This window comes from Myripristis murdjan, chromosome 17 (genome assembly GCF_902150065.1).
Source record: "Myripristis murdjan chromosome 17, fMyrMur1.1, whole genome shotgun sequence".
In the NCBI taxonomy this organism is placed as follows: Eukaryota; Metazoa; Chordata; class Actinopteri; order Holocentriformes; family Holocentridae; genus Myripristis; species Myripristis murdjan.
The window spans coordinates 25540086-25554383 of record NC_043996.1 but is presented as its reverse complement, the minus strand read 5'-3'; the positions used below and the strand labels follow the sequence as shown (position 1 = coordinate 25554383).

The following is a 14298-nucleotide window of genomic DNA, read 5'->3' as shown; positions in this document are numbered from 1 at the left end:
TTTTTTTTTTTTAATAGAAGATAAAATAAATGAAACACGATGTAAAGAAAATAGCAATGATGGGGAGTTATGGCTTTTGTTGGGAGGATACGACTGGCAATTCTGCGAGCCACGGAAGAGATTAGAAGACAGAAACAGATAGATAGATAGATAGATAGATAGATAGATAGATAGATAGATAGACAGAGATGTTTTTTTGACCATTTGCAAGTATTTTTCTCTTCCTCTCATTGGCTCAGTGCACAGTGCATCGGGACTGGGCTGTTATTTCGTGGAACTTCACATGGACGAGCCTTTTCAGCGCGCAAAGGTCAGCGCTTTAATATGCAGATTTCAAATGGGCAAACAGCCTGGAAGCAGAACCGCGGTGCGTAGCAGCTCTGGGCTCTGTTACTCAGTCTGTTATCCGGTCAGCCTGTACAGTCTTAACACCCCCAAACCCCAACACACACACACATACACACACACACACACACACACACACACACACACACACACAAGCAAGCTCACATTTTCAGCACCTGGAGCTGTCCACTCATTTATCTAGCGTGAGGCTTTTCTAATGCAGCATCAACAAAGAAACAATTAAAGCCTAACCCGTCCTCATAACAACTGCTTAATGATGCCAGATGCTGCATTTCTAATCTTCCATTTTGGAGGAGAGAGAGAGAGGGAGAGAGAGGGGGAGGGAGAGGGGAGAGGGAGACAACATTACTCCTCGCAAAAGACTGTTTATAGTACCAGAAAATAGTCTCTTGTCTCAAGATTGTTCTTGCCGTTGCGATTTTTGTATTAAACTGTGTCTCTGTCAGCTGTGCGTGAGGGAGGTAATAGCGGTGAATAAGCCGAGTAAAACCGCTGATTGGAATAGCCACCCGCGTATGGGCCTGTATTTAATTTTGGGCCATTTCTTGTGAATGAACTTGTAGTGAAATTAATCTGTAATTAAACTATTCCCCTCTCCTGCTGGGACCGTCCGCCCCCAAATCCCTTCAAGGACCCTTGAAGGTCCCTGGACTCCAGTTTGGGAACCTCCGCTGTGGAGAACTACATTACCCCACCCAAAGAGGCCCTGAAGAGCTCTCTTTTTTCTGTGTGGAGAGCAGCTGCTCGCTTGAAGATCCCCCAAACCAAACCCTCCCGTTTTTTTCCCCCCTCAGCCCGCCTCCCCGGTTTCAGTTGTCGCCATCGCTGATTGGGCTTTCGTGCCGGTGCCGCCATCCATGTTTAACCCCATGCCTCCCCACACACAAACCTAATCCGCCAGTAAAACTAATCCTTAATCCTCTGGCAAGTTGAACACCGCCCCCCCTCCACACCCCACCCCTGCTTCCCTTGGATCCTGAATCCCAAACACCCACTAGTGAAGTCTAACGGGACTGATGCACGCTCAGACAGGCCACGCCTTAAGAGCTATCCTGTAATAAATTTCAAAAGGCTACTATAGGAATAAAACTATAAGTCCCACATAATATAGGGGCATTAAACGAATTTTATAGTGATATACCACAGGATGTTAAAATAGGCAGCCACAAAGTCATAATAAACTCTCTATAAAGTGCCACAGACACACTGGAAATCAGTATTGGAATATTATAGGAATATTAGTCTACTGTGATTTTTATTAGGGCAGACACGCTATAAATGAGAACAAAAGGCTCGCAACTCCATAAGGCTAAGGAGTAAGTCATACTGTTACGATATTGAAAATTATCAGGGCTACAGGAAATGGGGCTATCTGCGCAGATAGGCGTAATAACTCCATAATGTCAATGATAAGAAACATTATAAGCCATCGAGAAGCGTGACAATCACAGAGTGAAGCATCAGCAGACCTCTGGTGTTCCCTTTTATGGAACAGATGAGCCACTGTAATCCTATGAGAAACTGGAGATGGACACTATACAAATTATGACAGCAAAAGTCAAGGATATCAAAGTATTAGATGCATATCAAAGAAAATGCTAGGCAACAAATAAATAAATAAATAAACACACGCCACAAAGTGGAGCAAGGCCATTGTAGACTCGGGATGGAATATCATAGGAGCATTTTCGGTGATTTTTCGGTGTGTTAAGATCAGTGTCTATCTGCTCCATCTCCCTCATGTTGCTCTCAGCCAGTAGGCCCCTGCTCTGGCCCTGTTATCCCAATGGTACGGGCCAAATCGTATTAAAATCCCCTCCCCTCCCTCGGTCCCTCCCTCCCCTTGTCCCCTCCCCTCCCTCTCGTCTTTCAGACAGACTGTTTTTGCTGCAGTGAACGGCAGCCGTGGAAAGAGAGAGAGAGAGAGAGAAAGAGAGCGAGCGAGAGAGAGAGAGAGAGAGCGAGAGAGAGGAGGAAAAAACAAGAAAAACAAGGAGCCAGGAGAAGGAACAAGGAGATAAAAAGTCGATAAAAGCAGATTGAGAGGAGGCTCCGGACAAGCGACTGCTGCGCATCAAAGGAGGGACCTTATTGGAGAGCTTATTGGAGACCAGCGCCGACAAACCCGACTCCGGAGGCGGAATATAACGGTGTGTGTGTATATTACCGTATCCCTCATTGCTTCCCGGTGTGTATTATTGTTGGGGTTGGCTGTAGCCTGTAGGGCGGGCAGGAGACACCTGTCAGTTTCCGATGCTTTCCCGTCTCCAGGAATGTGTCTGTGTGCGCACTCTGGGTAGGTGCTTGGTGTGTGTAATCCGCTATGCTTGCCAAGGCAGAGAGCTGTATAATCCCTGCGTGTTTTATAATTTACTCTGAATATGCGTTTTGTTGTCGGGCTGCCTGCGCTGTGCCCGACCCCCCTCCCTCCCTCCCTCTCTCTCTCTCTCTCTCTCTCCCTCCCTCCCTCCCTCCCTCCCTCCCTCTCCTCTTCTCCTCTCCTCTCCCTTCTTCTTTCTTGTCTCCATTGCTCCATTAAAAAAAAAAAAGAAAAGAAGAAGAAGGAAAGACAGAAAGAAAGTGCACGCTGTGTGCAGCGGCGAGCGTTTGGCAGAGTCTCTGTGTATCTCTCATCCCCAAGCACAGGGCTATTTCTGCAAGTGCAGGAAAAGGTGTAGGATACAGGATCCGACCTGAGAAACACTGCTCTGGTGCTCCCGTGGTCCGTCGCAGCGTTGCAGGTAGCCACTAAGGACTGTTATTACTATTATTACCACCATTGTCACTGTTTCTGTGTAGCTGACAGCAGATCACGCTAAGTTGCCATAAATAATGCCCGGAGTGGCCCGGGTTATTATTTACCCATCCCGCACTGGCCTTGTTCCTCCTTGTAGTTTTGTTTTCATTTCTCGCCATCACTCAACAGGAACTGTATAGGGAGCAACAATAAACACAAACGCCCCCCTCCTCAGTTCCCTCAACCCTACCCTCCCTTCTTTCACCCCATTCACCCCCCCCCCCCCCCCCCCCTCCTCCCCTCCACCACCTCCCACCCCTCCATCCTATCCTCTGTCCCCGCCCTTATCCGCCCGCCTGTCCGCCCGTCCCGCAGGCAGCCTCCTCTCCGGCCGGCCGCGGCTCCCTCTTCCCCTCTCAGCGGTGACAATGAGGGAGCGTTTCGCGGATGCAGCCAGGACTCGCCTCGGCTCGGCGTGCTGCTATTTTTAAGAAATGTGCGTGAGAGACAGAGAGACTGTGTGTGTATGTGTGTGTGTTTGTGTGTGTGTGTGTGACAGAGAGAAAGAGAGTGGAAAGAATCTGAGCGGGTATTATAATGATGAAGTGTGCGCGTCAGTCCGTCTCCAGTCTTGTGCGAGGCGCGCAGTGTGGGTATTCTCAGCGGGCGACAGGTGCATCTCTCCCCTGCTGCTGTTTTTTTTTCTACTTATTTCCCTTTTTTCTTTTTTCGCACGGTCGGCCAACAGGGGGAATTTTCCTCTGCGTTATTTCTAATTACCTTGAGTTAGCTGTTGCCTGGTTATGGGGCCGTTCAAAACACCAATTCCCCTCATTCCACATGCACACAGCTTGTTAGAGTGGATGAATATATTCTCTTCTCCACTTCCCCCTTCCCCTTCCCCCTTTACTGTTTTTTTTTTTTCACTGTTTGGCTCTGTCACTGCGTCACACACACACACTCTCACGCCCGCCTGCCCGCACGCACACACACACACACCTCCCCCCACACCACCCAGCCTGGTATGACACAAGCAGATCGATGAATACCCATGGAGCAACGCCTGAGTAAAGGGTGGCGTTTATTCAGCAGCCAGCCAGCCAATGGCAGAGCAGGCAATTAATGGCCAATGGCCCCTCTGCTTGTTTTCTTTATCTCTCCACTGCTTCCCCTGCAGGTGACACTCTGCCCTCCTGAGGATTCGGCGAGACCCGCAGACCTGCGCGCCCAACCATGGCCTTCCCATCAGCTCCCTCTGTGCTATGGAGTGTCAGCTTATTGACAGTATTACTCGCAGCTGCGGTTCACAGCAACTACGTCTATGGTAAGCCTCTCTCTCTTTCTCTCTTCATCTCTTTATCTTTTCATCTCCCACTCTCTCTATCGCTCGCTCCCTGGGCCCCCGACCTCCTCGACCCTCTCTTTCTCTCTCCCATGGTGCCCCTTATCTGTTGACTACAGTCTTTTTTGTTGTTTCCCGTATTATGACAAGAGATTCAGAGAGCCGTTAATAAGCACATGGGACACTCCGCCCCGGCACCCCACCCCACCCTCCAACCTCCCCTCTCTGGATCCCAGAGGAATTTCTGCCGTTGTTTTTGAGGAATGTGCGTGACTCGCACGTGGACGTGAGCTCTGGACACGCATGCCGAACACTACGGGCCCTTTTTCTTGGTGCGTCTCTCTCTTCCTCTGTGGCTTCCTCCCCTCCTTCCTTTCATCTCTCTGTTGCACATCCTCAGTCGCTTGTGGTTGCTTCTGTGTGTGTGTGCAACAGAAGCCACACACTCCAACACACCGGCTTTCTTCCTGTCCTGCTCACCTGTTCAGCCTGTCTCTGTCTTTCCCACACCCTATATATCTTTTTCAGAGGTTTATCAAACATGGAAATGAGCGCTGGTTATCTCCTGACTTCTCCAATACAAAAGAAAACATCCAGGAGTGCACATGTAACACACACCCATACATACACACAGACTTGGGCACATGACACACGTGTGCTTATATGGCTGAAGCTCAGCATCAGCTATGATAATCAGGGTGCGGCTGAAAGCGGATGCTGAAAGAGGATTTGATGAGAGAAGCACTTTGTAATGATATCATCCCTGCTGTGAGCACCTAGTGCATAGGGCCACACTGTCCGACGTGCTTTTCCAATTACATAACGCTCAAGTGACTGGCTGTTGGTAATACAACCTTTAGAGGGCAAACCGTGCCGATGGCAAAATGGCTCGGCGACGATTGGCCACAAATCCATGGAAAATTGATCGATGCAGGTAGAATCCTGTTGGCATTTTCATTACTGTTGGGATTTAATTGCGCAGAGTGTTTGCCAAAGGACTGTAAGATGATATAGCAGGGGAGAAAGTTTCTAATAGACGTTCCCTGATTTGCATTTGCAATATATATTCTCAAAGGCCCCTTATGCTCGCCTGTGCACACCCACACAGCCTCACCGATCTGAATGCATCCATGAACACACCAAGTGCACCGAGCGCATGCACGGGTGCACGTATGCGCCTGAACATACAGTACATGTACGCACACACAACACAATTACTGTACTTCCACTCCCTTGAACCATGTCAGCTGTTTTTACTGTCTGTTGAATTATGCATAATTGTATTTCTGTGCTTTTGCATAAGAAATGTGGGGAAGCGGAGGAGGTTGTCAATGTGCGCTCACAATGGTCAGTGCAGCGAGGTGGGAAACAATCTCGCGGTGCTGAGAAACCAGGGTGAGGTCACTGCCAAACAAATGCAAATGGCGGCTTGTCAAGGCCCAAATGCTTATGAAGATGAGAAGTGCGCAAACGATTTCCAGATTGGGGGCGCGGATGATGAGATATCAATCTATGTCCGTCGCCATCGAGGAGAGCGCTGACCTCGGTGGCGTCGCTCGTCATTGAAACTCGCGCCGCGCTTCGTCATTCGGGGCCGAAAACGATTTTGGCTCATACTCAGACGCACGTCACATTTGATTAAGGTGTGCCTGGCGGGAGGCCTGACCATGCATGACCAATTCTTGCTTTGGTTTCACCTAAGCGCTGTTTTACATTAGCATGTCAGTCAAGGAGAGTAATTAAGCCCGGGACGTCTGACAGTGTTTAGGAGATGGGAAAACACGTCAAAGCATGGAATTGAGAGGAGAATGGAAGCGGGGCTGCAGTGCTGACTTGACAGTGTTCGAGTTGCAGCGTCCGTGTTGCAAACCTTAAAGTCACATTCAAGGTCCTTCTGATGTGGTTGTGTTACCAAAGCAAAAAAACAAAACAAAACAAAAAAAAAAGCAATACTATGTGACTAATATGAATGAGTTTGCGACAAAACTAACTGTTATGAAGTGAATCACAATCACAATCACCTTTGCCAAAATTGAAAAGAGCGTTTTTTTTTTGTTTTTTTTTATACCACTGATTTTGTCTTTTCGCTGCAACAGTGAGTAACATTAATCAGCATCAGATCATTAAGGAAAATGAATGTACCGGAGTTTGTCCTGGTGGCATTGGTGCAAGGACACACTGGCTGCTCACAGTTTCTCTATAAACACAGGCAAGCAAGACGCTGAGCTCTCACGGGACCTCACAACAGGACCGTGCAAGATGTTCAGCAGACAGGAAACTATATGCCTCAATTTTCATATATATGTGTGCTTACGGTGAGGCATTTGAGCAACGTGGCATGCAGTGGCGGTGCTGCAGCTTGAGAGGGGAAATGCTGTGTGTGTGTATGTGTGTGTGTGTGAACAACAGTGCACTGGTCCATCGCTCACATCTGCTCAGATCAGCCTGATCGGCATTGTTGTTGTGACACAGCAGTGAAGCTGTTAAAGGGAAGATGGAGGGAAGATGGTGGAGGAGGAGTGGGGAGTCAGATAATGCTTTCATAATGGAGATCTTCATGCTAAAAGGCCCTGGAACAGAAGGACCTACTTAGCATAAATAATGCAACGTTATGTATCAGAGAGGAAAAACGATTAGCTCGGCAAATCAATGGGAGAGCAGATGAGCCATCAGAGAGCGGGGCCGCCCGTCACCGCCTGCTCCAGCAAACATACGAGGCACGGCTGTTTAAGAACACGTCGGCCCTCCATCTCATCTCCTCTCATCATCCAGTGAAGGGAGGAGAGAGAGAGAGAGAAAACAAGAAGGGGAGAGAGAGATCAAGAGAGAGAGAGCGAGAGAGAGGGAGAGACACACATGAATTACAGGCATGATTATGATACGGCAACCAACGGGCTGCATGTCATGACCGCTTAAACTCCCGAGGCAGAACAACCCCGTCCGCCCAGCCCCCCCTCCATCTCCATATGAGTATGTCAAAGTCAGGGAAAGGACGGCGCTAACTGTTTTTTTCTTCTTTTTTTTTTTTCCCCCGGTTTCATCTCTGCCCGGCTTCGGCGGAGAGGGCGAAAGAAAGGGGGGAGACACTAATTGCGCGGCATTTGACATATCCATTTCCACAGCTGGATGTGCAGCCATGCGCCGCGGATGGAAAGTGCCTCTCAGAAGGGCACAGATTAGGCATGCAATTGGCCGGCTGTGCCCTGGTTCTGTGCCGCTGACCCAGTTACCTCGGGGCTGCTGCAGAGAGCGCGGAGGGTCCGTCCTCCGGAGCAACTCTGGGCAGACGGCGCGCGATGCGGAGGCCGGCACGCCGCGGCCTCCCGTCGGCCACCTGGCCCTCGTCTCTGCGGCAGCCCGATCCCACACCTCAGGAGAGTGTTTGCAGTCGTGACGAGGAACACGCCTAATAGTTTATTTACTTCGACGCGTTCCGCTGGCCGACAGAACTGAGAGAGGCCCGGCGCTTCCAGCTGAGGCCAATAATGAATGCGGATTAAAGGACGGGAGCGGGCGTTAGTGTGGTGAGATTTACAGGCGGGAGCGCTCCGCGTGTGTGTGTGCCTCTGCCAGCGGTTCACTTTATCCTGCCACAAAATGGGCTCCCTCCTCCTGGACCAACTCTTTCTCCCTGGCTCAACGCCCCACTTCCTGTGTGTGCTGCTGTTGTTTACTGTTGACTTCCTGTGTGCCAAGATGGGGGAACATTTTGCTAATACACAGGACGGCTAGCGTACAATAGCGGTGGGCGGTTTGGATGGGAGGCCTCTGCCTGTTAACAAGGCTGACTGATAAGCAGTGACTCATTAACAAGCCGAGGTACACAGAGCCTGGGGGAATTACCGCCTAGCCACTGTGACATTAATAAGAGGCCTAAGCTATTTTTCCATTTGGCTCTGCTGGCACACGGCTAAACTACTGGTTTCCAATCTCGAGCCTGGCTATTTACCAGCTCCAGTGCTTTTCCATTAGTTTCAGCCACTGGTTACCTGGTCTGATTGGAGTCGGACGGATCAGTATTGTCAATGTGGGGCTGCGCTTAATGGCATCCGCCGCTTCAATGGAAAACCAGCCACCCCTCATTAGTTTTCTGCAGATTCATTCAGAAACATCTGGGGAGGAGCCCAATTAATTCCCCTCATGCTGATCATGCCAATTAATTAGCAAGATGTTTGCTTTTTTTTAAAAAAAAAAAAAAGAGACACATTTCGTGCAATATCCTGGAGTTCAATCAATGAGGATGATGACGATCGTGACAGTGTATGTATCCAATTAGGCATCTAAGATACACTCAGGATGAGCTCACTGCCACTGTCTGCTATCACACAAACTGAAACCCAAGGCCATATCACTCCCATTGTCTCCGGTGTTTATTCTTCTCTGATCCTTTAAGCGTTTTGTCGTCAAGATCAGTTTCATGATTATAAATTGGATCCTGATTGGCTGGCGTTAGTTTGCAACAGATTCACATCTGGCAGAAAACCAATTATTTCTCCTGTTCATCATGCCGATTAATTAAGGCGCTGTGGCTGATTGATTAAACTCCCAACAAAGCTCAAACCACAAGCAGCACGGGCCCTGGGGACGATTTGCATCACACATTATGCGCGTTGCTGTGTCTTCATGCTATCTCCATATATCCCCTCAGATGTGCTGGGACATGACACATGCGTAAGTGAGAGGAGGAGAGACTCGCAGCTGAGCCGGGCGAAAGTGTTGATAACTAACTGCTGGCTAAATGAAGCCTGAATTAACATGCGGTGGCGCGCCAGTATCGTCAAATCTTAAAGGTATCAGGAGCATTTTGTTCCCAAACAAGACCCCATTAGACCTCATCAATCCGAGGCAGATCTCACGCCGCCCCGGCCCACTCAGACGCCGTGAGATTACATCAGAACAGATCAATCTCCCAGCTAGCATCATAATAACAGCAAATGCCATTTAGGGACTGAAGGAGAGAAGGGCTCTCGAGATTCTGCAAAAGCGACGGCACTCTCGACTTCCTCTCAGGTGCTCTTAAAAGACACATCACTCTGCGGAAACTCAGGGTCGGGAAAATTAGGGGCCCCGCGTTTGCAGAGCTGTCAGCCATAAACCGTCACTTCACAAAGACACCGCCGACTAAACAAACCTAACAACAACAACAGCGGCATTGGAATAAATTAATTCACCTCGTTTCCAGCAACAAGAGCCCTTATTATTGTGCTCCACGCTGAACCGGCGTTCCCTTTGATCAGGTCCCCCTCTCTCCACCCCCCACCTCCCCGCCAGCCCCACCCTCTCCCCTCCTCGCCGTTCCTCTCATAATCTGCTGGAATTCTCCGGTCGGTGTTTTAATTGATTGCTGTGGGGGTGGAAATCACCCATCCTGTCATTGACGCATGGCTGGTCAGAGCGAGGGCTTCCTGGAAAGGTGTCTCTATTTGTGGAAGCCCATCACGGCGCTGTGTGAACCCCGGCGATGATGATGGGGCGGGGGGTGCCGGAGGATGCGAGAGCGAGTGCGGCCGTAAAGCACAGCATTTGTATTGATTGAGTCTGAGTGCTGAGGGTCCCCCCCTTCGACCCCCCCACCCCGAGTGGAGGGGCTCCACCAATGAAAGAACCAAGGTTGCCGTTGTTTATTGCCTCTTTCTGATGATGCCATCACTTTGTGCAGTGGTGGTAGTGTGTGTGTGTGTGTGTGTGTGTGTGTCTGCAAGGGGATCTTATCGCTCATACCTCTATCGCGAAAGCCATTTTAATTCACCCATGTGCTGTCTGGGGAAACTCACCCGTCTGGTTTCTGCTGAGGATATCGCCGTCCATTCAACTGGGTGGTGGATCTCATCCTTTTTTTTTTTTTTTTTTTTTTTTCTTTTTTTCTTTTAAATCCATTCACTCTCCTTTGCTCCATTATATCCGTCCTCCGTAATGCTCAGAAGTGATTTCCTGCTTTTTCGTTGCGCAGAGTGCCAGTGCTGGAAAAGTACCGCTCAACCAGATTTGAGACACGGCGCCGGACTGGAGTTTATCCGGAATCAGTGCTTTATTTTTTTTTTTTCCCTTTGTGTTTACATCTTTATACTATTGCTAGCATGCATAAAATTCACATCGGTGTAAAAACCTTTGGCAAAATGTATGGATTTACACAGCAATTACAGCTTTTTTTTTTTTTTTTTTTCCTAGAAATATTCGCTGTTCTGATGACCATACTGTTTTTTGCTGGCAATAGCAAGCAGGGAAGCTGTGTGTCAGCAAACCATATAACAAGGGAAACGCTCTCCCCCAGTATTACTATAGATGACTTCTGAAGTGGGAAAATAATGAAGAGAGTTACATTATTTAATAGGGTAATTAATGCGTTTAATCAATTTCAAGCATTATTTATTTTAGACCGGCAGCTTCAAATGGGAGGGCACACTAATGTGTTATGATTAAAAAAAAAAAAACTTCTTAACAAATTTATCTTATAGGTTACATGCCTCAGGCATAGCACAACTCTTTTACCCCATCATGACCCAAAATAGAAGTTGATTTTGTTCCATTTTGATTTTGTGCACATGTTCTATCAAAACATCGGATTCAAAATACATGAAAAAGTTTATTGTTTATTGTTTATTAGGATCCCCATTACCTACAGCATGGCTGCAGCTATTCTTCCTGGGATCCGCCAACATTTTAAAATAATACAATTCTTAAAATAACATAATAAAAGCAAACCTAAAGAGGCTTAAATAGATGAATACCATATGCAGAAAAAAAAAAGTGTTGCATTAATGCATCAGCCTTGGCATCCTGACCTCTCCTTTGAAACCGCATACTCCACCTTTAAGTTACGACACTGTTTGAGTTTCATACCCACTCTGCACTGATGGGTTTACGCTTTGGCTGGCGTTATTACTGAAGTCAAAGTTTTAGCACTGGGCGGTCACTGCTACTCGGTGAAGTTCATTCATGGTGGAGTCTCCCAGTTGCACGGCTGCACTCTCACCCTCCCTGCCCATAGTCATAATCATCCTGTATGCCCCGCCGCCTGTGTGCCCACGTTTTTTTTTTTTTTTTAGTGCAATAATGTTTGCAGCTGCTGTGAACTTATGACTCCTCCAGGATGGTGAGTTGAGGTGGAGGAGTGAGCCGAACCCTTCCTGTGTGCGACGGGCAACTAAGTGGCTAATGCGATTTTTATTGACCTCTAAGTAGTAAGTCTTAATGCAGGTACCCAGTCTCTGCACACCGCCGTAGCATTAGCCTGTAGACATTGTTCAGGCTGGTCATAATAAAGTGGGGAAATACAAACTGGTGGCGGTGGGAGTGCGGGAGGCAGATGCTGTTGTAGTTGGTGACTTTTTCCTCTCTGAGATGCAGTTTGGGACGTTGCTCGTGCACGCATTCAGGCTCACAACAGCGACCGCTCGTTATTTTCACGGTAGCATGTGAAGATCGCCAGCTAATGAACGACCGAGGCTTGTTTCCTGTGTGGGAGACGGAACAATCCAACTGGCACGCTCAATCTGCTGAGGCTGTAGTTTAGTAGTTCATTTTGCTGTTCATAAAAGTGATACTGGATGGATTTATACAAAATTAAACCAATTAAGATGCATTAATGTTATGTTTATAAGATATTTCAAAACGAGAGCCGCATGTGTTTTAGATCGCTGATGTGAAGTAACCTGCGGAAAATGACATCAACGTCAGCGCAATGTGGGTGAGGGAAAAGGATTATGACTGGCGGGAGTTCGTCCTGCTGCAGTCTTTCGAGCGGACGGCAAACTTCAGAGCGAGACGCGGCGTTTCCACCCGCCACTTTTTGCACAAATGTGAACAAACGGTACAGACTGCACGTGCCGCCGGTTGACATCCAACCGCCTGCGGAAGAGCTGGCAGATCCAATTCCCTTCAATCATCGGACAGTGTGCGTTTGTACCTTGTAATAACGTTTGTTCTTTCTTATCCAGATAAGATTTCCGTCGACAGATTACATTTTATCGCCGGGTTTAAATGCGATCAAGGTGACGGCGGCGGGCTGAGGATGCTGCGTCTGGATTGACGGGTGCTTTTCCATGCGTGTCTGTATGTCTGTGTGTCAGTAGGTTGATTACGCTCCCTCTCCGACGCCGCCATAGACAGACTTCTACCAAAGCTCGATATTTACCAAGTACACTGAATGGCGTCATTGTATGAATCCACTCTTTGTGCGCTGATTCTGATTTGAAGTATCATCTCCCTTCCTTGAGATCTCTTATTATAGTCGCTCTTTCTTTATGGAAATGTAGAATTGTCGTCAACAGCGTATAACAATTTCAAATAGCCATTTATTGAGGAATGCAATGGAAAAAAGGCTGGCTTTTTTTGATTCTGTTATTACTGATAGCTTAAAATAGAGAAGAATAGTGGATCCAATAAGGTTTTCAGTGAGAAGTGGTACAAGGAATATATTGAGATCCTTTGAATCCTCAAATAAGGTCAGCCCAATCAATCAGCCAGGAGATCGCTGTAACGCAGGCTCAGCGGTCTGGGGTGGCCTCGCCTCTCGGCCCGCCTCCGGCCCTTGACGCCGACCGACCGGGCTAGGGCGAGCGTGCGCGGTGAGTGGATGTGGCTTTGGACGACGAGGCCATCGCCGCGCGGTGTAACTCGGCGGTGCCGCGCCGGTCGAAGACAAAGGCGCCAAATAGGCGTCTCTAATCTCCCTGCTGAATGAATCCGAAACAAAGAGAGGAGGAACGCAGACATAGAGGCTTGGACACACAGAGGATAAGCTGATTACCCAGGAAAAGGAGGGAGGGAGAGAGAGAGAGAGAACGAGGGAGGCGTGCACGTGAAGAGAGATCCATACAGTAAAGGGAGCACGAGGGCAGCGGCAGAAAGGGAGGGAGGGGAAAAAAAAAAAAAAAAAAAAAAAACGCAAACGCTCCGTAATGATGGGGTGCGCAGAGCGGAGAGAAAATGAGAGAGCGAGAAAACACACGGGAGCGAGAGAAAGGTGAGCGTTTAAAAGGACGAGCCACGGCGCGCTACATAGAGCACGGGATAGGAAAATGAAGGGAGTGCGTATTTGCCTATGATATCCTCCTTAGGCGCACAACACAATCAAAAACAGGACATTATGCAAATGTGAGGCGGCTACGGCAACATAATCGCCTGCCTGAGTCATTTCACCTGCTCCGCTCGCGAGGCGCTATATATACAAACGGAATTACACCCAATCCAGGTGTACAGGCTAAATATACAGCTAATTAAAATTAATGAGATTTACTTAGAAAAGAATATGCTCCTTCTCTAAGCCGCTTATCCTCGCATGAGCATCTACTACACACGCTGACACACTCGCACACACACCTTCGCACAAACACTTCTGACACACACAGACCCCGTTTTGATTCACTCACACTTTCTTCTCTCTCTCACACCCTGCTAGGCACGCTATTAGGGATCCTTCGTATGCTTGCACATACACACACACACACACACTCACTCAATCGCGCACACACAAACACTCACTATCTGTCTCTCTTGCTCGCTCATCTCTCTCTTTCTCCCTCGCTCGCTGGCTGTCTGACACCCTGTTTTTTTTTCTCACATACAGACTAAAGCATGCTTGTTATTCCATGAACATGCGAGTTGCTCACTGTATGTACACACACACACACACACACACACACACACACATGCTTACATGAAGATGCACAGACACATGCAAGAACACCGAAACAGATATTCACACAGAATAACACACGTGCATGCACATATCAAAACATGCACACACACACACACACACATGCACACTCTCACACACACACACACCAGCAGGCATCAAGAGCTTTGAATCAGGCCCTCTAGTCTTTGCTTAAACAAAAATCCCCCTGTGAGG

General features: G+C 48.3%; 1 protein-coding gene across 3 annotated transcripts in view; it reads left to right on the top strand.

Moving 5' to 3' along the window:
• Positions 1-2293: 2293 nt before the first annotated feature.
• cadm3 (cell adhesion molecule 3) overlaps positions 2294-14298 on the top strand; it is an 87534-nt gene continuing 75529 nt past the window's right edge. For all 3 annotated transcript variants that reach the window (XM_030074834.1, XM_030074833.1, XM_030074832.1), the window contains exons 1-2: positions 2294-2516; positions 4281-4427. In XM_030074834.1, coding sequence (XP_029930694.1) covers positions 4337-4427 — 91 coding nt within the window. In that variant the 5' untranslated portion in view covers positions 2294-2516; positions 4281-4336. The remainder of the gene's footprint in view (positions 2517-4280; positions 4428-14298) is intronic.